Source organism: Tachypleus tridentatus, chromosome 10, assembly GCF_004210375.1.
Source record: "Tachypleus tridentatus isolate NWPU-2018 chromosome 10, ASM421037v1, whole genome shotgun sequence".
NCBI classification, from domain to species: Eukaryota; Metazoa; Arthropoda; class Merostomata; order Xiphosura; family Limulidae; genus Tachypleus; species Tachypleus tridentatus.
In genome coordinates, this window is record NC_134834.1 from 37,540,634 (window position 1) to 37,566,105 (window position 25,472).

General features: G+C 31.7%; 1 protein-coding gene across 1 annotated transcript in view; it reads left to right on the forward strand.

Moving 5' to 3' along the window:
- The window catches only part of LOC143229067 (complexin-like), a 135,222-nt gene extending 114,921 nt beyond the window's left edge, over window positions 1-20,301 (forward strand). The window contains 3 exon segments of the mRNA XM_076460823.1: window positions 4,751-4,758; window positions 4,760-4,884; window positions 8,819-20,301. Of these exon segments, the coding sequence (XP_076316938.1) occupies window positions 4,751-4,758; window positions 4,760-4,884; window positions 8,819-8,892 (207 nt within the window). The 3' untranslated portion in view covers window positions 8,893-20,301.
- Window positions 20,302-25,472: the final 5,171 nt, after the last annotated feature.

A 25,472-nucleotide genomic window follows, 5' to 3' on the forward strand; every position in this document is an offset into this window, starting at 1 on the left:
TTGTTAAATACAGTAATTGAGTAGCTTGTCAAGATTAAACTATTGAACGTATGGTATAGATATAATCATCAGTCTGAGTCCTTGTCTAAATCAAAATAGAGCATCGTGTGTACATCTGTTATTGAGCAGCTATTGATTAGTTTGGTTTGTTTTGAATTTCGCGCAAAACTACCCGAGGGCTATCTGCGCTAGCCGTCCCAAATTTAGCAGTGTAAGACTAGAGGGAAGTAGACTAGCTAATCATCACCACTCATCGCTAACTCTTGGGCTACTTTTCTACCAACAAATAGTGGGATTGACCATAACATTATAACGCCCTCACGGATGAAAGGGTGAGCATGTTTGTTGTGATAGGGATTCGAACCCGCGACCCACGGATTACGAGTAGAGTGCCTTAACCACCTGGCCATGGCAGCTTTTGAATAGCACAGTTTCACATAATTAGTGCTAAACATAATATGATATAAAATTTAAAAGAAACAAACTTTAAGGTAAAAGTTAAATAAAAAAGAGCAACATGAAATAACTGGAGGTGTACATTTCGATTAACCCACATCTTCGTATATAAAATTGTGTTTTTGTACTTTTTTTTTCTTTTTGAAGATTTCCATTATTACTGTTTTTCCACGACCTACTTGTTACAGGAGAGGTTTAATGCGTAGCAATTTACTAAACATTATTTGAACATATCAAGACAGTTACTAATTAGAAAGGAGATTATGTTGTTCGTCTTGCTTTCACTCAATAGTAAGATTTATTACTTCGGCTTTGTTAACTACACCGAATGAAGCATTCTGCCTGCATAATAGCCACTCGAGAAATCTTCATCATGTAACTTAGTACTTTGTATTGTTTTTGTTGGGATTAGGTATGTGGCTACGAAAGATAAACATTATTTTCATTAAGAGGATACGTTACGTGTCGTGTACTTATTAGTACGCCAATAAAAACGTAATTGAACTTGTCAGTTTATTATACCTTCCGTATCTCGTTTCCCTAACCGAATTTCTGATATATATTCGATAGTAATGTTAGTTTTAACACATTATCATGCCTAAATGGCCCATTATAGCTTATATATTATTGGAGTTTACTGGAAGTGGAGTCATAATAATGCTCAAAATATGAATGAAATAAATCCACCTTTTTTGTTTTGTTTTGCAAGTAAAAATTTAAAATATTCAAGTAACAAAATAATTCTTTTATTAACTCATTAGTACTTTGATATAATAAAACGTACATGTGAGCGTATTCTGCTGAAAACATTTTGTATTTATTACATTGTATTTTGTAAACATAACATACCTATTAAAGCTGTCTGCCTTACGTCCCTCGTTCTGATGAATTACTAATCAGAGGAAAGGTAACTAGTCAGTAGCATTTCCCCCCCCCCTATCATCCACAATAAGATATTGCCTGTCACGCACATAACACACCCACAACTTAAAGTGGGATGAAGATAATGCAGTATTGCACGGACTTCAAACCCGCTAAAAAGCTACGTAATTAACAGTCCTACAACAGGACCAATTCGAACCAGAAACATTTCAAGATAAAAAAAATATCAAAGTACACTAACTGATAAATTTAAATTCTTTCAAATTATTTGGTAATCCTGATGAAGTTTTATTTTAATTCATTTTCAATTTGAATCTGACATTCACAATGTTAAAATAGTTTGATAGTCACAATGTTAAAGTAGTTTCATTTTATTTTACCATTAAAATTGAACGTTAACTAAAAAGATAAGATACAGAGAAAACTGTTTCTTATTGTTTCCCTCCCAGAAGATTCAGTAAATGCTTATTTTTCAAAGAATATGTAGAATAAGTGAAGACTTTCTTATACTTAAAAAACTTGACCTGAAATTGAAGCATTGGTATTTTGCCATAGATGAAAAGACTTATCACTGTATAGGGAATGCCCAAAACAAAACATCATATCTTCAAGAAAAAAACCACAAGAAGAAAATAAAATCACTCTGTCACTGATTTTTATAACATTAGTATGTAGTATGAGAACCTAGACTTTAAATTTGTCCAAGAGATTAATGATGTTATCCGATCAGCTTATTCAGTTGAAGTTGAAACATCGTTAACAAAGCAGTCTTTATATGTACAAAATTTATAATAAATTATAAATTTATCTTCTGTACTTTAAGTCTTTCAAATATTAAATATTTCTTTTTTTTCTCTTATGGTGAGTTTGAGAGCTTAGAACGCTAAAATTCATGGTGAAATAGTTGCAGTGAGTAGAGATATTCTATTCTACAATTATTTACTTTCATTACATACTATATAATGGCTTGGACCTTTACTTGCTCACTAATCTGGCAGTTTTTATCACTTGAAGGAAAATATTAAATTGTGTAATGGTTTGGGTAGTTATTGATTTTTAATGAGTTCTGATGTTGTAGGAAAACGTTCTAATGGCAATCACATAACTCAGTAAAAATTCTACTCAGCTAGGATTTCTGAACTTGATTCAGTTTTGATAAAATCGTGAGGGAATCTGTCAAAACCAATTGTAATAATTAAGAATACCAAAACTTTTGTAGAAAGGCTACTTTTTCAACAGTAAGATAACATTTATCAAAAAAGCTTTTTGGTAACTGTGTGTGCAGATATACTGAAACTATTACTAGCCTTTCAGCGTAATTTCAGTGTTAAAATAATACATCGTAAAGTTGTCATGTCCAAGGCATACAACTCCTTTCTGCTTACTTTTCATAATCTTTGCATACCTCATCTGGTGTAAGACTAGCTATACATCCTCTTATAGATTATCATAGTTATGCAAGGTAATCCATATTTCTCCCTTCAGATTTTTAATTAAATTAAGTACAAGAGGTATCCCAAATTGGAAATCCTAAATACCGGATCTAAAATTTATTTGTGATCTGATTTGGTATTTGTTTGAATTTTGCGCAAAACTACATGAGAACTATTTGCGCTAGCTGTCCCTAATTTAGTAGTGTAAGACTAGAGGGAAGGCAGCTAGTCATCTCTACCCTTAGTCAACTCTTTGGCTACTCTTTTATCTACAAACATTAAGATTGACCGTAAAATTGTAACACACACACGGCTGAAAGGGCAAGCACGTTTGTTGTGACGGGGATTCGAATCTGTGTCCCTAAGATAGCGAGTTAAACGCCCTAACCACCTGATCATGCCGGGCTGTTCGAGATCTGAGTGTATGAATATTTTGCGCGGAAAGAGCTACTTTTCGTCTCCAAATTGATCGGGTTTTGGTGACGTTATACTACCCACAAAAAAGACAAAAATGTCAAAATGCACTTTTGATACATTCCATTCCACTATGACCGTATATCGGCTTTGATTGTTACATGACTGGAGAATTTACATATTCAAAATATTTTACTCTAATTTTATCAACTCTGTTTACACACAGTATTCTGGAATTTATTTTGTATTTGAAAAATCAATAAAACGTAATACTATTCATTTTAGAGCAGTAGTTCTATGTGAGCTTGCTAATTTGAACATGTGGAAAAAAATCCATGGTCCCTTGAAATGGTGACCAGAGGTCGCTACATTCGCTCAATGTAGCCATAATTCATTTAAAATATAATCTGCATCATTGGAATGATGTGCAAAGCAGATGAACCAGCATAAAGATTGTTTGAGAAACATTTTCAGGGAAATTATGATAGAAAACTGATAAATGAATATTTCAAGAAATTTAGTGTCTATGTAATATTATAATTTGTTTATATGTATTTAGAATTTTTTTTACACTTTTACATTTTTAAATCACAGATGGTGGTGTAGTATTCAAAGTACCCAACTTTACAGGTAGTTTACCAAAAGTCAAGCAAAAGGAAAACAAAATATTGTATGTTAAGCGTTTCACAAAAAAGTGACTGTCTAGAGCCTGTGTATTATTAAATACATAATATGGTTACGTTTACACTGTGTTTATTACATTGTAAAATAATGGAAGTTGATCAATGACATAAATATACTCCATCTAATAAACATAAATTACTAACTGTTACTTTTATATATGTAATCTACAGCATATCGAGTACGTATGAATTTATTTAAGTTATATTTATAAGAATGTAACCTGGCCAGGTGGTTACGGCGCTCGACTCGTAATCTGAGGTCACGGGTTCGAATCATGTCGCACCGAACATGCTGTCCCTTTCAGCTGTGAGAGCGTTATCATGTGATGGTCAATCCCACTATTTGTTGGTAAAAGAGTAGCCCAAAAGTTGGTGGTGGGTGGTGATGACTAGCTGCCTTCCCTCTAGTCTTACACAGTTAAATTAAGGAGGGCTAGCGCAGATAGCCCTCGTGTAGCTTTGCGTGAAATTCAAAACAAACAATCTAAGCATGTGTATAACTTTAATTACTTTTGTAGTGAACTCAGGTTGAATGCTTTGCGATAATTATGAAAACGCGCTGATAAATTACAATCCTAAACATGATCCTCAACTGAATGTTCTCAAAACTTGCGGTAAGGGTTTATTTAACGTTACTGTATTAATTAGATCGGTTCTCAGTTCTCCATACAGACAGGACCGTGTCTGTGTATATGTTTTATTAATATGAATTGCACTTTTATCGTTAACTGAGGACATCCTAGTTTTGGTTTGTTCTTGCTATTTTAATCTGTATCAGACGACTCTGTTCCATTCAACTCTCTTGCAAAACCTTTATTGATATCATGGACGTATATTTATAAAAGTTCATTAACTACTCGTGGGTACCTTTATTTAAAATAGTACGGGATCAAAGAAAGAAGAGAAAGAAGCAGAAATGAACCAGGCTATTGCAGCTAGCAGCCTCAACAGAAGGAAGAAGACCCCAGCAGAACTAGCTGCAGAGCAGGAAGCTGAGGAACAAGATGATTTCACTAGTGAGTTGTGTATTATCCTGAGCATTTAGGAACAATCTGATTTATATGGTAAATAATGAAACTTGGTGTGTTGAACTGAATTTCTAGCCACAGATAAAAAAGGAATTATTTAATTAGTGAGTTATAAAACTTAATATATTATGCTGAATATGTATAAGCTTATAAAAAAGGAAATAGTTTTATTAATGAGTCATCATAAAACTTGATGTATTGTGCTGAATATGTACTTACAAAGAAACGAGATAAAGAAATGCAAAGAACCAAAATGATTTTCACTAGTGAGTTATGAAATTTGGCGTATATTAGTGAATAACTAGTCAGAAAGAAATAAGTTGAAGTCACTAGTATTTCACAAATCTTGGTGTATTATATTGAATATCCATCCATAAAGTTTACTGTTGTACCTCAGATTGATCTATTTTTAACAAGGTATTTCACAAATCTTGGTAAATTATACTGAATATCCATCCATAAATTTAGTGATTAGGTTTAGCGGTATTTTTAACAAACGCTCGCTGAAAAACAGTTACACCAAAAAATAAATTTCTATGGCTACATTTTAGACGGAATTACTCAATTACTGTGCTGTCGACTACATTCAAATATAGATTTGGTTTCAAAACCCATATGAGTAAGTTTTACCGAGTTATAATGAAAAACCACCTTTCAATCATAAAAAATAAAATTAATTTGACCTTTAACTACACTTCATACACATCAACTAAACGAAAACATTTTGTTTGTTTTGGAATTTCGCACAAAGCTACTCGAGGGCTATCTGTGCTAGCCGTCCCTAATTTAGCAGTGTAAGACTAGAGGGAAGGCAGCTAGTCACCACCACCCACAGCCACTCCTTGGGCTACTCTTTTATCAATGAATAGTGGGATTGACCGTCACATTATAACGCCCCCATGGCTGAAAGGGCGAGCATGTTTGGCGCGACCGGGATGCGAACCCGCGACCTTCAGATTACGAATAGCACGCCTTAACACGCTTGGCCATGCCGGGCCATAAAAAAAAATAAAAAAATTCAAAGGAAATGAAACTGGCTCATAACATTTATTTATATAAAATAAGACAAATATTTGGGGTAGTCCTTGAATAGAACACAATCTTCTTCAGGTAGATTACGTTTCCAGAAATGTTTCCAGCACCTAACGTGTCATTGGTGACTGTGAATGAAAAGCTCTTGACACTTAGAGGTTTGGAGAATTTCGAATCTTAATTTTCGAAATACTATTAGAGTACTTTAATCTCATAATAATGGTTTGAACATCCAGTTACAAATAAACCTTGTTATATGTTGAAATACTAAAAAAAAAAGAAATAGAATCCAATTTTTGGCTTTTTGTATAAAGAAACCTCACTCTACACAACTGAACCAGTAAAAAATGAAATCATCTTGACATGAAGTTCATCGGAGAACTTCAGGACTTTTTTATCTGTATAAATAGCGGTGAAGTTCGAGAATCTGATTATGATAAATTGGAAACTCAATTAGTGATCAAACTTAAAGTTCGTAACTTTTAAACAGGCTTCTGTGGAGATCTTGTCAAAGAAAGCCTGTCACGTCTACAAGATGTACACAGCAGAAATACTCCAATGAAAGAACGAAACATACGAACTTTAACAATTTTTGTCTCTTTTATTGTGTTCTGTGTTTTGTTCATATAAACAGACTTATTTATCAATTTAATCTGTTTTTTTCGTAAAACTTGATTAATCTAAGAAATGTTACACTTTTGTTAATGGCTGTTCTAAACGGGTTGTGATACTTAAGTTATCGTCGATCTATGTAAAACGTTTTTTTGCTTTATATTAAAAGCAAAGTCTTCCATTTATGAATACGGTTTTTATATATGAAACAAGAAGAATGCATTTCCTGATTACTATTTTGTACAGAAATATTGTTATATAGTTAAATACCTGAAAATTAATTTAGTACATTTCTAACTTTGAAATGTATTATGAATTGATCACAAATTTTAAAGCCATTTGGAATAACCCATGGCTATATTCTTACTTTTCAACAGCCCCCTGCTAGTACAGGGTAAGTCTACGGATTTACAACGCTAAAATCAGGGGTTCGATCCTCCTTGGTGGACTAAGCAGATAACGCGATGTGGCTTTGCTATAAGAAAACACAGTTTCATCGCTCTAATATGATAAACCATCAAAACCATCTCTTAAGCTATTATGACTAATTACATGATACATTGTAACCAATCTTGTCGACCACCGTATCCAGTATTAGAAACCATTGATTCTAATTGTAGGAGGGATAACCGCTAGGATGAGATATGATTATGGAAGAAATACTAAATGAAATTAAACAAATGAATGAAAATAAAATAGATAATGTTTGTCCTATGAACCTCGCTCAATGTTACTTGTCAATTACGATTTAAGGTGCTTTTTTCTCTTTGCAGAGGCAGCAGGTTTGCATCAAATGAGATTCATTTTGTTTATTACGAGCCAAACTATTAGTAAAATTAATTTTCATACATCAAACATCAGTCTGTTCATAGTGGCTATGATTACACCAGTATTGTTAAGCCTACAGATGTGGGATGTACAGACGGACTATGATCAATTTAGGGTGACTATAGTAAGAAATAATAAGTTCTACTGTTTGAATAACATTATATACCACAGTAAACAACATTATATACCACAGTAAACAATCTTTTACAACCGTTGTAATCAGTGTTGTAAAATGTTGTAACCGATATTATTAGCCATTCGAAGTAGATTTTATAAACCGTCACAAGTAATCATACAATTTATTGTCACTAATCTCACTAAATATTGAATCCAATCTTATAAAGCATTATAACTTATCACACTAGGAAACATAACTAATCATTTGCCTCCCATCGATAATTCATTGATAAGTGTGAGGACCTGTGACAATAAAAATCGAGTTTTGATACCCGTGCTCGGTAGAGCACAGAAAGCTCTTTGATTAATAACAAAGAAATGGATTATGGTAATGGATTTCATAAAACATTCAAATCCGGTTACTTATTAAGGTCACTAATCCGCGAACGAGCTCCGTTTTTTTAACTTTTCAAAACTTTTCTAAGCTGAAAAGTTTTCATGCTATAAAAAAATGATCCTGTGATTGAATAGGAAGTATATTACATGAATAGGATTTGGAATGCCTGTACGATAACGTCAGGCTGTGTTAAGAAAAAGATGTTCCACTTTTAATGTACCTGTTTCATATCTGTTGGCAATAAATTGACTTATGTCTTGCATAACAATAACAGTTATCGAATAATCGACCAGGAAGTTATAGCGCTTGACTTGCAATCTGAGGATCATTGGTTCGAATTCCTGTTTCACCAAACACGCTCACCTTTTCTGCTGTAGGGTAATATCATGTGAGGGTCAATCCCCCTATTCGTTGGTAAAAGAGTAGCCCAAGAATTTCAAAGGTTGTTGATGACTATCTGTCTTCCCTGTAGTCATTCATGGTGATGACTAGCTTTCAGGACTAGAATAGATAGCCCTCGTGTAGCTTTGCGCAAAATTGAAAGCAAAGCAATCTTGAATAATTATTATTAGAAATACATGTTATTGTGCATATATGATGCTCACTATATCTAAATATCGAAAATTTAGTTTTCTTTGTGTTTCTAAAATGTATTTCAACAGAATAACAGTAAATTGTCCGTTAGCACTCTGTAGTATCACTAGTAGATCCAGGTTTCCTTCTAGATTATTTTTACATACAGATGAAGAATTAGAACCACCCGATAGCATGTTTGCAATTTGGTTATTTTAATATAGTTGCTGAAAGAAGTCTATAATTTTCAGCAAACGTTTGTAACTTTTTTTTTTTGTCTTTCAGAACTGAGTTTGGTATAAATACTGAAAGTAGTTTATAATTTTCAGCAAATGTTTATAAGAAAATGTCCTTATCTTTCAGAACTGAAGAATACGTTGGAAACACAAGTAAATGAACTCAAGACCACTATAGAAGGAAAATGTGTGCTACAGTGAGGGCGCCACTGTGCTATGCAATGTCCGACTGTTCTGTTGATGTCTGTAGTGTTGCATGCAAATCAACCACCATAGCTCCTGCCTTCACACAATGTTTGAATGAATACAGTCTTCTGGTGCTTGGGGAGAAACAGCTATCGGAACCGTTTAATACTGTAGTTCCCATATCATAATATCAATTTGGTCAGCAGTATTTCGTTAATCGATTTTTTTTTGTATTTTCTATTATCCATTACGCTAAATTATACCTATCGGAGAATACAAACGCTTACGTACTTTTTTGTTACAAGTTTTAGAAACTTTAGGTTTAAACACAGAGGAAAATCCGATTTGGTTTGCTTTATCAAATGTAAACAATCAATGCGTTTCAACTTTGTATTTATTTTTAAAACTTTAGTTGACTGTAAAACATTATTCATGCATAACTTTCTGATCAAGACAAAGTTCTACTGTGTGTGCAAGTGTTTTGTATTGCAATATTTCATTTCACTTTATCTAAGAAGCACAAATACTAAGTAAATAGTTTAAATAATATCTTAAGCCTAGATTTTTTGGTAGTTTCTAATAAAGGTTTCAGTCGCTAACTCCCTCAAGCACCATCTGGCGGACAAATTGATCAGCAAGCCTTCTCCGAGTGAGGGTTACCCAAACAACGAATTTTTCTAGTGTTAATTCAAGAACTATAAGCACTTTCATCAGGTGACTGTAAAGAAACAAGTGCCACTCTAATTAAACAGCGGACTTTTGAGGAATTATTATAGAGTTCCCCCACAAGCTGGTGCCAAGTGCAAAAAACAAAAACGAATACGCCTGTGCTTCTCACAGCAATGGAGTAAAATGATAGAGTTATCTAAAAGCAGCCATTTCAAAATGCTGAAAGGGAAAGTAGTGGAATCGTATTTCTTATATTCAATTTGTTTTGCTTTTCCACAATTTGAATGTTTCCTCTGTAAGTTTTTTTCTAACATTTTCAGTTAAATGTACATATTTATTGCACTTTTAGAGTTAAATAGCTTCTATTGTTAATATAACTTTTTTCATTATGTTAACATTATACCACGAAGAATTTCAAGAGTTTGTCTTATCCATTGTAATTCAGTGGAGTAGGGGTGAACGGTATTACAACTAGTTTTATTATTGAACTTCAGTTTTGTTTTTATCTAAACACTGTAGCTTTTGAATGTAGTAAATTTTCAGTCTTCTTTATTTATTGTTATAAAAAAATATTGCAGCATCGCGGACTAAAAATGTTTAAGAAAGCTAATAAAAATAGTTATGTGATTCCTATAAGCTAATTAGAAATAGACATGTGATTCTTATTTTTTCTTATTACCCTGTGAAGAAAATGAATAGTTGACACTAGTCGTTACTGACAGTAAGAGTAAGTGATGTTCGCCTAAAGGCAATAATAATATAATTATTATTGATACCAGTTTTGTTATGTAATTAAACAGTTATTTATTTTTTTTACTAAATCCACAATTATTCTTTGATAATTTTCATCGTTATTCTGTTTCCTTTCAAGTTTTTTGTATTACATAGAAACAATTTATCTACTTGCACTTGACTGTCTCAAAGTAAATCTATCCCTCTTTGGACATATTTATACAATTTTTTGTTCGCCAGTTGTTTATAGAATGTCATAACTTGAGATATTTGTTTCGTGTTTAGTCATACGAGACATTTCTTATTACAAATGATTTGATTTTTACTTATTACGTTTTTCAGGATCGCTAAAGGTGATCATTTGTGAAACTTGCGTTTCTTTACAGATTGTAATTTGTTTACAATTTGAAGTTGTGAATTTTGATGAAAAAGAAACAAAAGGTCAACCGTATACTTGGATTCATCACATGTTACTACGATAGATCAGTTTCGGGAAATTCCATAGTCTCTGTTTTTCCGGACAAAGAGTGATGAAAGTCTATGCTTCATAAACTGGTGTCCGACAACCCATGAGTATAATGTTCTATTTATTCATTCTTCAGTAGAAATAAAATATACCAGTACAGGTGGTTATAGAATAAATAACGTTTTAGCTCTAAAGAAATATCATTCCCGATCTACTCTTGAACTTGTTACTGGATTATCAGTTTTCTGGGATCTACTCTCAACAGTAACACTTAATATAAGAAAACCAAATATCAATACCTAGTATTATGCAGATTATTTATAATAAGTAAAAGACAAGTCAGTCGCCATACCCAACGTTTTATTCTTGAACCTTTCTAACGTATTTTCTGAATTACTATTGAAAACACAAGTAAAATAATTCAATTACGAGTTGTCTCCGATAATGTTGTTTTTTTTCAGAATCTCAAATCCTCTTGATTGTTTCATCTCGAACTTAAGTTTTGCATTCTCCAAATCATGATTTGTATTTATGTCTTTTAACAAAATACAAGTAAAGTAATAGTTTTCTTTAATTGTTATTTTGTTCAACACGAAAATTTACATTGAAATATTAATGTAGTTTTTAATACGCATTTCTCTAATAGTTGCGTATTAAATAATATAATAGATACTAATACTGCTTGCCGAAAAAAAACTTAATAACAACTAATATGAAATAGTTTAGTATAAATTATTATCTACGTATGTTCCAGTAAAATTGTTGTTAGTCTAAGTTTTGTTAACACCATGAACTGTATAACGATGCTAAGTTATATATATATATACACACACACACACACACACACACACACACACATTTTCATCTTTTATCCATAAAACATGAGTTGAAATATTAAGTGTGAATTGTCATTTTAAATGCAATTTTGTTTGTACCTCAGGTTTTGACTCCGTTGTAATATCAGTTTCTAGGATTTGACTAGCAACTAAATATACCATACTATTATGTGAATATTTTTGCGCAGCAGTCTTAAAGCTATGTTTTTAAGGAAGTTAAGTGATAAAAGAGGGCGTCTCCATCTCGAATAATAGTTTCATCTTTAGTGCAAGTTGTTTTGATGAGGGAGCCTTTGTTAGTATTGCTTGTTGTAGATCATCGAACTCAAATTATAAACATTTCATATTTTCGTAGAGCAACAGGTTATTTAGGTGGATAGTAAGTAGTCTTCTGTGTATAAAAACTTAATTCAAAATATTATTATCTGTTTACAGTAGGACATAAAAAGTGCTTGTACATGTGTGTCTGTTGATCTCGATATATACGTTTACCATTTAGTCATATGTTATTGGAGAGCCATATTATCCATTTTACTCTCTTTCTCTGGACGTATTGTGTATTATAGTAGTATTTATATTCATATAGTGTATCGGCCAAGTATACTACACGTAAGTTAATTCATACTTGTGCTTGCTTATACAACTTGATGTAGCCAACACTCACTCCTTTTCTTCAACGTTCCACTGACGAATGTGTTTGTTAATTAAAATTGTATGCAACAACTAGATAGTAAAATGTATCTCCATTAGATTCAGGATCCTTACAACGAACTATTGACACGTGTCATGTATAATACATTTGGTGAATGTATGTTTATAGCGAGCTTGTATTTACATACGTATTTACAATTAGTATCTGTCAAATAGACTAAAAATTCTTAATGCATTCTTCTATTAATCCTAACAGCCTTGTACATACTTCATACAACATTATGTATTTTATTTTAAGAGTCATCAAGGGTAGAAAAATACTGTTGTACTTTGTTTTCTTTTTTTCTGATGATGAATTCAATATAACTGTTGTGTTATGTGTATGTATATATCTGTACTCAAATATGACATTTATTTTAGTTTGTATATTCTTACAACTAAAGTAGGATCTCAGACTTGCTTCAGTGACTTATCATAAATTACATTGTCTATCGTTCAGTTATTATCACATGTGAAGTCAAGGGTCAAAACTTTTTCATAACAAACTGTAAGTAGTAGCTTCATTTTCCTGTGAGTGTGTTGTCACTCAATAAATTACGATTCAAGTTTCGAAGTCTTCACGGTAGCTCAGCACCTAATTATGGTAATAACTATATTATAACAGTCATGTCAACATATGATGATGGTAAGAACGATATTGTAACAGTAGTCAGCACATAATTGTGATAATAACTATATTATAACAGCATGTTAACACATCATGATGATAGTAACTATATTATAACAGCAGTCAGCACATGATGATGGTAATAACTACATTATAATCTACTGTGTACAAGCAAAATATAAAATAATAATACTGACAATTTTGCACGTAACAAAAACATTTTTTTTTAAATTCAGAAGTTCATTTTTTTACTGTATACTGAGTTTAGAGAGCAAGTTCCACTCATCAGTTGACATTTAGACACTTAGAGAAAAAGACAACTTTAAATAACATTCTTCAGTGACGAGGTTAGAGTCACAATTTGCTTTTTTACATGTAGAAAAGGGAAAAATAACCTTTAAAAATCACTCTTTAATGATGAACAATAGTTTCCATGTGCATGTGTAGATAAGGAAGAAATAAGTGTGAGAAAACACTTTCATTGACGCACTCAGACTCTAATTATACGTATAGAAAAATGAAAATGAACTTAGAAAGCGTTTTTAGTGACGAAATCAGACTCATTATTGGTTTGCACACGAATAAAAGAGGCTAAATTACCTTAGAAACACTCTTCAATGACAAAGAGAGGCTCGCTATTAGCAAGTGCACGCGTAGAAAAAAGAAGAAATAGTTATAAAAACACAAACTAAAACTTACAATTAGCATGTACATGAGTAAAAGGAACATATAATTTTGAGAACTTTTCAGTACCTCTAGTCTAAAGTGAGGTAGAATGCACGAAATCTAGTTAATTATATATAAAAAGTTATTCGAGATGTGATGTAGTGGAACATGCTCTGCACTTTAGCTGTGGCGCATTTGAAAGGTTAAGTGACACACAATCCTATTGTTAGGTTTAAAAACGTCTATGGTGTTGCGTGCTCCTAGCTCGCAGCCTTCTTTCCAATCACTTGATAAAAACAATGGATGGATATAGTTGATTCTTAGCAGTCTTCAACCTAACAGCTTAGCTCATGTGCGTATAAAGAGTTGGATCAGGTTGAGAATTCGAATTCCCCAGATATATATTTCTTATTTATAATCCTTCCAATAAAAAATGCATAATACACAAACTCTCTAAACGCTGAAACGGAATTCATATTCACAAATTATATCCTTTTTACTTGTAGTTAGGATTTGAGGGGCAATAAAAATGTAAAGGCAGACATTGAAACAAGTTAACAGTAATAATTCCTGTAAAACAACAATAGTTATTATATGTAAGCACACAATAATCAAAACGTTTCATACTTTTCCCAGATTATTTCAAGCAGGACAAATAATGGCTCGTCATTCTCTATTCAGTTATTCAGTTCAAGATATGCCCTGAAGATATCAAAATTGGCAACGAACAGTATTATATGCATAGTTTAAGTAGGCTTAGATTATCAGTTATTTGCATTAAATGGTTGACATAGGCAACAACCCAAGAATTATTTAGGGTAAAACTCAGATAGTTTAAAAATGAAATATTATTTTGATTTCACTAGAAACAAATGCTAGAAGTGATATGCTTATTTTGTTCAATATGAATATATATTAAAAAGTTGTTTTATTTTTGTTGCGCATGAATGTTTCTCGGTTTACACAAATTGTACTCAACATTAAATAAGTTATTTAAATGTTTATTTAACAAAAATAAAAAAATAGGAAAATAGCGCTTATTTTGATATGAAAACACTGTCGTACTGCTCAGACATGGAATTAAATGGAAACAGATGAACATTTTTACAGTGTTAGAACCTTGATGTCATTAGGCTGCTGAAACACAATATTGCATGGAACTACAGAAAAATTACTTGGCTAAAAACACAGTATTACATGGAAACAGTCGGACATTTATAAGTTCCTAAAAATTATTTCTTTGAACGACATAGCAAGTGTACAGCAAAAATCACAATATTACCTAGAAGAGAAAAACAGAATATTATATATTATTATACTGCCTGAACACAATATTACATGGAAAAATAACTACATAGCTGAAACAATGGTGTTACAAGGAAACAGCAGAAAATCCCTAGATAGCGAAAATACAGGATCACTTAGGAATGACAAAGTATTATTGTACTTATAAAATCAGAGTATAACATAAAACTCCACAATATCCTTGTATTTCTAAAATACGGTTTTACATAGAAAGTCTGTCCTTCCTGAATCACGTAACGAAATGTCTGACGTCATCACAATTTTGAATAAGCAGAAACGCAACGAACTTATAAATAAACCCACTTTTATCGGTGTATGTGCAAACTAAAGTAAGAAAAGGGGAGATCAAATGTCGGTGTATTCAGCGAGATATCAAAACATTATGGTTTTTATTATCTCTTAAGCCTAATAGAAAAAGTGTAAGATTAATTCGACAGTCGTATTTATGATCCATCCTTTAAATTTTTTTAATGTCTGAACTTGTGAACTTGAACATCTGACTTTATCGACCAATACAGTCACTCTGTGTTGATACAAACAAACTGATTTGATTGGTTAATTTTCAAAACTTAACTCTTTAAAAGTTTAATGCTATTTGTATTTAGAAGATGAAGAGGTTATTAACATTTTTTTTTTTTTTTTTTGGTTTTTCGTCATTACCAAAGAAACATTTACAGTGTATCCAAAATTAGTGGTTATATTTGTCTAATCATGCAGGAACCGTAATCATTATAACCCCAACTGGATTATTATTGACTTCCACTACATAACGTACTGGTTAAGTGTATTCGAACACTACAGTTTACATTCAGCCAACCAGACTTTTTAAAAGAATGGTATGAATATGGATAACCATAAACAGTGGCGCTAAAAACAAGAAATAACTTTTGTGGTTTGCATTTTTATTTCGTGTGGTAAATGCGTTTTTCTCTTTCTCCTTATTACTCTTAATTCCCCATAATACGTTTCTTTTTCGTCTTTATGTAAATAAATAATTATTTGTAATCCTTTTGGGGGCATATTAAAACCAAAACTTAGGTGTAAAATATTTTTCATGAAACTTGTTTCATTACAAAAAATGAAATTTAATATATTTCTCGTAAAATAATAATCGCCGTGCAATATTTAAATACTTTATTGTCTTACAAATTTCACTTTTTTGTAATATAGAACAATAAAAAAATTATTGGGTGTCTTTAAACATATGTTTTGGTAGATAAAGTGCATAAATCATAACAGTTATATTGAATTATTTGTATGTGAACTGTCAAAGTGTACGTTCCCCTTTGTATTACTCAAACACTAAAGAGACTCGCAAAACACTTGCGGTCAAATTGGTATCTTTATTCTAACAGGTCTTCTAAAACTTTGATAAGTTTTAAATGTGTTGTACAAAATGTCTATATTTGTCTACATTTGTTTAAATGTATTACGCGCGCATGCGCGCGCAATTCCAAGATAAACAAAAACTGAGTGTTATTATATGTTTATGAAAAAGCATAACCTTATTTCTAAATCTCCTTACTTCTCGAAATTATTCATTAATAGCCTGTTTTATGGAATGATAGTAAATGTTACGGGCACTTTTCAACTGTAATTCTTAAACGTGATCTCAGTATCGAACTTTTTACACACTACTACTTGTATGTGCAAGAAACTGTTTTTCTCCTTTTAAATAACGTTGTTCAATCCTATTAGCAACAAGTATTGTAGTCGTACACATTATTACGTATTAATTGTTAATATTTTTTCTTTTCGTGTGAAATACGTCACTTTAGCGAAGAATACATGAATGACGTAGAGGCCTTTTTTTTTTTATTTCACTACTCCCTCTAGTTTTCGTCGGATTCACAGCTCACCAATACTGGAAGCAACCAAAGAAAGAAATTTTCAAGTCTCTACGTCATTCGTGGATTCACCACAAAAGTAACATATTTCAGTGAGAAGAAAAAAATCACAATTAATTTATCAGTTATTCCGTGCAACAACTACGTAATTGTTACAGAACAGTCACATGTTTTTTTCAAATTCCTAAAGTACTTTAGGTTATTAATTATGAGTACGTGACTTCGTATCAAACACTTCAAATTACTTCGTGTTATTCAATGGATGCAGTTCTTTGTATTCTGCATGTTAGTATATTATATACTTATCCCTAAAGTTTAATTTCTAGTTATCGGCTTGTTTGAAATTCCCTTATTTTGGATACGTAGACAAGTCAAAGCGCACTCGAGTACCTTAAAATAGTCACGGAGCTTGAATATTAAACTTTTTCAAATAGTGAATTATCGTTGTCTTCGTGTTAAACATGTATGTATAGCCGACGTTGTGAGTTCATTTTGTTTTGAATGTATCAAGTCGGAAGTTCAGTGTGCGCTTGCTCACTTAACCTGTCTAATGTTTATTTTTCATTGCCTGCCACGTTCGATTTAACAATTATGGTACAATGGCTCCTTGTAATATTTACTGTACGTGCGCTGTTTCTTTAGGTCATTACGATTATGATTTATGCTTAATACTCAATTTGTATGAATTTGCAAAGACCATCTTTTCATCCTTCTTATGATGGGCTAAGTGAATTCATGCTGTCTGTAGTTTATTCTACTGTATTGGACGTTAAACGTAAATATGTCTCAGGTGAATAATTACACGTTTATCTTCTAATATCGTGTTATTTGACGCCTTCCATTTCCTTTTTAATAGCTGATCATAAGACTCAAAACATTGGAATCTTGTATTGGTGTGGACTGACGCCCAGTACTGCTGAGATTATTGTAACAGAAAGTCATGTAACGTCACGTACAATACCTCTATATGAGGCAGTAATTATATTTCCATGTTTGCTATTACATTATACATAAAGTTAACGCATGGTACGTTATAGTAATGTTTTTGCAGAACCACGTACCTGAAAGCATGTGTAGATATGAGTATTTATCAGTATATGTTTAGAAATAGTGCAAACATCTGCAGACTTTATCAGAACTCTTTCTAAAAAACCAACGAATTCTTTGACGTTCATTGTGACACTATACTGTTTATAAAATTTGTTTGTGAATTTGTAATAGCAGTGACAGTGTTTTGATTTTCTGTTTTAAGAAATTAGAAACTGCTTTGTTGTTGTCTTAACATACCTAGATCTTTTTAACACACGTGTTTTGATATTGCCAACCGAAGTTATAATTTAAGATCGAATTCAAACCTTTTCTACTCTACTAAACAGTTACTAACAGCTGATTATTTTATTAAAATTATCTTTTTACTCATCAAACAGATGAGTGTTACTTATAAAAGAAAAGTATATATGCTGTTAATGAAATGAAACAATAATCATGTGTTTACGTTTCTTTCGCAGTTGTAGTAACTATATTTCGAATATTATGCATACTAAGTTTTTTGTAAACTTAGACAAGCTGTTTGAATTATTTTTATTACTTTTTCTAATGTGTTTTTGAGATTGGTTTCAAATCAGCAAAGAATAAATTCATAAAGGCAACATAGGTCTAATGTGACATAGGACTTGTTTGATATTTCTTTAATATGCGAATTCAAATCTCTTTTGTGTATGTTTTAAGTCAATTAGGTTTTTGCGAACTTTTATAAGGTCCCCAAGAGGTTTACTTTAGAGACTTACGATGATACAGTCTGGAGCTTCAATCCCCAAGGTAGATAGAATGCAGATAGCCTATTATGTAGCTTTTTGTTAAAACAACAATAACATCGTTTTCACGAGAAAACGATTTTATATTTTACCAAGTAACTTTTGTTTTGTTTTGTTTTTCGAAAGACTAAAAAACTAATTTTGTTTTTTAATTGTCTACTAATTGCATCTAACTTAAAATATTAAATCAGCTATTTATGATTAATTGGTTTACTCATATATCTAATGGTATTTAATTAAGAAAAATAATTTGCCGTTTAAATAGCGATTATTTACCATTTCCAAAACAAATATATTTTGCTGCATGTTGTACGAGCCATTATTTTAGTAACATATCTGGCTGCTTAGATCCATTACATGCTTTGATTTTTTACAAATGTTAGAATAGAATATAAACAAACAAGTTAAACCAGAATCTAATCACGTATCATTCAACGAGCTTTAAACCCAAAGTTAAATATTTTAAAATTAATCTAATTACAAGTGATAAACACCCCTTGTCTTTGTGGTAATATTATTTTCAGTTCTATGGAAGTTTCTATAATTTCATTCTCCCTAGTCACTTTAATATTTATAGCAATAGTATTTATGAGACTAAGTTTCAACTTCTGCAAATTGAGAGTTTGGAATTTCATGTAGAGTGAAATTCCAGTTTAGAAGATATTTTTATTGTTTTATGTATTTGAATTATATGTGCGGTTTACATGAATTAAATAATTATGAATTTGGCATTATGTGTTAAGAAAGTGATCTTAAAATATTAAAATATTAAACACAGAAAATATATTACATAAACTTAGACATTGAGTGAAATTGTGAAGTATAAATCTGAAGTTTCAAAAATACTGAAATTAAATTAAATGTATAAAAGTTCAAAAGTTCATTAATTTAATGTAAGCTTGTTTCGTTTTGTTTTTACTTTTAACATAACTATGAAAAATGTTTTAGTACAAATACATTTCTTATACGAAAATTATTAAAACTGAAGTAAACTCAAATCATTTTCTTTGAAAAAAACATTTTCCAGGAAGGTGTGTACATTAAGTAAATGGTTTCATTTATTTGTTTGCAGATTAATGCGAAGGTTTTTTTTTTCATGATTGATCAGTTCCCTTTCAAAGCCAAACCTCTAAGTAATTTTGTAACATGTTCTCCAATTGATTTACGGTGAGTTTGCTAATTTAAAATGCTAAAACCCTAAGTTTGATTCATTGTGTTGGACAAAGTACAGACAGCCTATTTTGTAGCTGTGTAGTAAAATGTACAAAACAAACCAAAACCTTGTATAATTTATCTCTATATGACAAAAGTTAATTATAATTCTACGGTATATTCTGCAACAGAGGTTTCGCTTGGAAATGGGTCTTTCACAAGTTTTGCCACTATGAAAGGTAAAAAGTAAACGTATGTTGTGAAGGTTTCTGTACTTAAAGTTTTCTCATTATAGCTGAGAAGAAAAACATGACGATCTCCTTAGTTTTCGCTCTTTGATTGTGTGTTAATAATTTCTAATGCTTCGTTGTCTTACATAAGGTTGGGTATTGTTAAAAGAACCTATAGACACCAGAGCAATGTTTTATTAACAGCCCTAGTTGTACTTTGGCTGTGTTGTAACAGTTAACGTTTGCTATAGATGTTTAAATGTTGTTGGTTTCAAAACCTACTCCTTGTTGCTGTATGTCAGAGAAACGACAGCACATTGTTTAGGTGTTTGCTGAACAGTTCGGTGCATTTCTATGTAAACTATCTTAAATAAAAGGCCTCAACAAGACAGTGGCTTTTATTTACTGACTAACACGAACAACACATTTAGTTTATTCTTGTCCCACATTTAATACATAACAACCACTTATATATTGATCTTAGCCTGGATGATAAGGTGAAAGCTAAAATGGAATTTACATTCACTGAGGATAATATATATATATATTATAAATATGGTTTACATAAAATCTGTGTAAAACTAAACGTTTATATCATGTCTGCTCTTATTCTGTGAATAACGAAAAACTTCAAAATGAAATATAAAATGAAAGTCTGAACTAAATCACAAAATAGAATAAAAAAGTCAAATAAAGTGAAATTTACAATAGAAAACTGTCACCGATGAACAAAGAAAGATCTTTTGTGAAGCTGATGCTGAGAAAGACTGCTTGTGTTACTATTGGTTATAAGTAATAGTGTTTTACAAGCTGTAGCAAGCCTAACCAAACAAGAACGAGTAAACATATGAAAGTACGTGGAAATCGGATTTCCACTGGACTAGCTCTCCACTTATTGATACTTAAATAAACAGACTTTTTTTTTCCTTCAAACTACCTGTCGGTCTTCAGGTTGTTTACTGTTTCCTAATCTTCTCCAAGCATTTCTCACTTTCGAAGTTATTTCGTGTTTCCTTCTTGCATAATTAATTTATTCAAACCTCCATTCTATAATTCACACCACAATGGCCACAGTTGTGAAAGTTTCCTTCGTATTTTCTTAAATACATTTTCACGACTTTTTCTACTAAAACAATCATATGGTAATTTTTACAGGAATTATTGTTTACATTAAAATAAGGTTGCCTCCTCCCTCACAGTGACACAGAGGTATGTCTGCGATCTTACAACGTTAGAAATTTAGTGTCGTTATCCGTGATGGGCAGAGCACAGCCTAGCCCGTTCTGTAGCTATATGCTCACTTAAATAAGGGTAATATTTTAAGAACACTATGAAAGCGGATGCCATAGATACTTATGCAAATAAAAGATATAAACACTATTTATGACGAAAACATAACTATACACACTCACATATATATATATATATATATATATATATATATATATATATATATATATTAGGCGCTCATAAATAGTTTTTTCTATTTCAATAACAAATAAAGTATTATTTACTTTATCTAACGACTTCCTGTCTGAACTTTATTATAAATAATTAGTATCACACACAAAATCAGTACTTTTAGAATAATATAAATGACATAAAAATCCGTTTTAGTTTTATTTTTCAATTTATTACGTCGTAAATCTTTTTATGTCATAACCAGGTAAATTCTTATATAAATCTTCTAATCAACGAAGGTTGCAGGTTAATCCTCGGAATAAACTGATTTAATAAATATTTAAATACATTATTATTACGTTTTCTGCTTCTTATATAAAATGCATCGTGTCATCAATTGGGTAGCCTCATTGTTAGTGATGTCATCGGTCGAAACCCAATAATATCTCATAAAATTTGGCCAGCTTAGAAACTTTAGGTTAGTTCTAAATACAAATTATGAGTTAAAAATGCCAAGAAGTTTCTATGATAAAAGTATAATAATAAACAATAAATTAAAAAAAGAAGTAATGACGTTCGATATATCAAATAGTATAAGCAGTATTATCAATGAATACAACAATAAATAAACACAATATCATACCTTCATTAGGGGAACACAATTCTGGATTTCAAAGCTGATGATCTGGGTTTGCATTTGCGTGATATCACAAAATATTACCTATATCTTAAGATATAAATTTATTATAAGACTATCACTCAAACCCTTAGCGTGGATGATAAGTTGATACTAACTGGATGTCTTCTTTGTGGACATTAGTTCAAATTACGAACAGCGCTATAAAGACTTAATAGCTTTGCCATAAGCACGAAACACAAATACTAATGGACGAATTGAAAAATATTTATGACGTCAATCATTAATACTATAAGACTGTATAAACTTAGCTTTTAACAAAATTATTTTTTTCTTGTTTCACAACATGTATTAAGTACTATCCCATTGTCCGGAGAATTAGAAATATTACCTGACATTTTTTGTGACTTATTTTCTTCTTAGTAGTCCTATACAAGAATTTTAAGTTCAAATTAACCTCAAACACAAATTCTTAACTATGCAATTCAATAAACATTTCTTAAATAAATTGAAAACTCATTTTTACTATGTTTAGGGGATAATGAATCAGAGACTATTTTTAAAAGTGCTCCATCCGCCAAGCACCCAGGATTTTGCAAAACCTAATTTATTTAAGTCATTCCGGATCGTTTGTTTATTTGCCACACCCTTTGTGAAAACCTGATACACAGCTGGCTACAAAACAGATATCGACATTCAGTAAGTAAGTGTACTGGTCTTGTATGGATAATACAACGTTAATACAGGAAAAGAATAAAATGATCTGTAAGTGTAAAGTGTGTAGAGCGGTACTTGCTCTGGATGTCAGTGTGGATGTCAGTTTAGACCCAGAGGTCAAAATGGTACGAAAAGCAGATGATAAACACCCACAGAACAAAGTAAAGACACGAAGAAAGAAGAAAAAAGAAGGATTAATTACGCTATACCATTGAATGTGATGAAGATAAAATGTCCAGCGACACTTCTGAGGATCTCTTGGATTTCGTGACATCGACGAAACGACGTAGATCATCCACGAACTCAAGTGTAAAAAAAAGGCCTTGTTGTAGTATTCAATTTCACAGTTCGCTGGTATCGAACTAACAGTGGCATCAAACTTTCCAAATGAAGAAACTTGACGGAAGACATCAAGTTTCAGTGTTCTTGACAAGAACAATCCATTGCTCGTGTTCTGCACGACCTTGTTAAGGATTTCATGCACCCAGGAGATCCAGATTGTCTTATGAACGTGACTGGAAACGATATTTGTAAGAAATCTGATGATACAAAACTATTCTCATCTGTCAACGATGTGCAACAAGCTCTACCAGATAAAAGTTATACTTGTGCTGCTACGTTAGTCGATGACATACAAAGAAGAGCAAGAAATTGAAGATTGAGGAACAAACTTTCGTCGATTGAAGTCTGGGTTTCAGCTAGGACCTAGAGTACGATCTGTCCAGCATTACCGTATGCGAGCGGCACTGAAGGCTGGAGAGTACCATTGATCAAGGTGATGAAAATTATACCACTGACGCCAAAGTCAAGGCCTTCGTATCTCTTCTGAAAACAAATAACAAGGACAGGAACAAATAGCCAAGAACGTAACAAACTATGCTTGACCTTAGCCAAGAGACCGAATGGGTAAGTCAACAACACAGCACCACACGTGCATCGTCTAAATTTACTACTGTGTACCATGGAAATCAAAAACTTGACGTAGCATAACTAAATCTGCGATTTTTTTCGCACAACTTTGTATGTAAATTTGGTTAAGCCTGAAAACGCTAAACTAGTGTTTTAGCTTATTCAGGAATGATGTTATATATCTGCCATATAGCCGAAACCCTGGATGCCTGGTTCGCAGAAGCACTGTTAAATATGATTAATTATCATATTGTTATTGTTTCCTTTTCAATAAACGGTAAGTTTTAAAGTGTTATAGATGTTTTTCTCACAGAAAAATTAAGAGAAAGTATATTGTGGTTAATATCATCAAGAAATGTTTCTGGCTTAGGGTTAATGAAACTGGTAAGTTGTTGTTTTACTGGATTCTGTAAACTAAAGCAACGTTTTTTTTGTTAGAATTTTTGAAAGAAGTTATACAGCTTTTAATTTAAAACGTTATTAAAGGCAATGTGAAGTTTCATTCTTGGAACGCTATTTCGACAATTTTCCTTGTTTTCAAAAGTGACATTGTTTGTTTGTTTTTGAATTGCGTGCAAAGCTGCACGAGGGCTATCTACGCTAGCCGTCCATAATTTTGCAATGTAAAACTAGAGGAAAGGCAGCTAGTAATCACCACACACCACCAACTCCTGGGATACTATTTTACCATAGAATAGTGGGATTGACGGTCACATTATAAGGCCCCCACGGCTGAAAGGGTGAGCATGTTTGGTATGATGGAGATTCGAGCCCTCAGATTACGAATCAAGAGCCCTAACCACCTGGCCATGCCGGGCATAAAACTGACATTACGTTATACAAAATTCTGATTGTCATATGGAAAATAACAGACAGACTTGTGCTTCACAAAAATATTTCTATTTCTTAAAACAAAAGATGATAAAAATAGAGACAACAATTTGTACCGGGTAATAAAATCACTGAAACATGAATATTTTGTAAAAATTTAAACTTAAAAATTATAATAACCTTTTTCAATGTTTTTCGTGCATTTAGCTTGAGTTGCAACTTTTTTCATATGGTGTTCTTATCATACAACGTTCGGCTTAGCTTAGGTAGCTTTTTATATAACCTTCAAGCAATTAGTATGAAATTGATCTGAGTAAAGACTTGAGTTCATCAGTTGGTTTCAAGATACAGATCCTTGAGAGACTTTAATTAAAACAACAAAAGTTCATCTATGAAAGAATTCCAAGTTGTTTTATATTTCTTTTATTGTTGAGTTAATATATGTAAATATAAATAATGAGGTTAAGTTACTTAGTTTGATAGAAGTAATAATCATCAAAGTCAAAGTACGTCTTTTAAAGATGATATTTGCTTTTGTCAAATAACAAAATTATTTTTCATGTAATAAAATTGTCTTGAAATATGTTATGTATTATTATTTCTTTCGGACGAACTTCCGATTTATTACATCGTGTACGTTACATATTACTATCTCATATAACCGGAACACACCTTACAAAATAAATATTTTACGTTTTCAGCCCTAAAATTACACTTCGTGCATTGTTACATTGAAATGCATTTATCACTGCACTACATTCTTGTCATTTAGGTAAAACTGAATGCATCTTTTAGAACATAAAACGTTAACAGAATATTATTTAATGTAAAATACATTGGTTTCTTTATAACTACACTTGTTTAGTATATTTGAAAGATTGAAAACCTTATGACAGAAGACACTTAGGTGACAAACTGGAGTATTTATCCTTCAAACATCTATGTTTCAGTTTCTTTAGGACTATGGATTTAGTTTACGAAGCTAAACTTATATAATAAAAATTTAAAGCTTGTGTTATCTTTTAAATTTAATAACGAAGTATTGAACTGTTTTCTAGATATTAT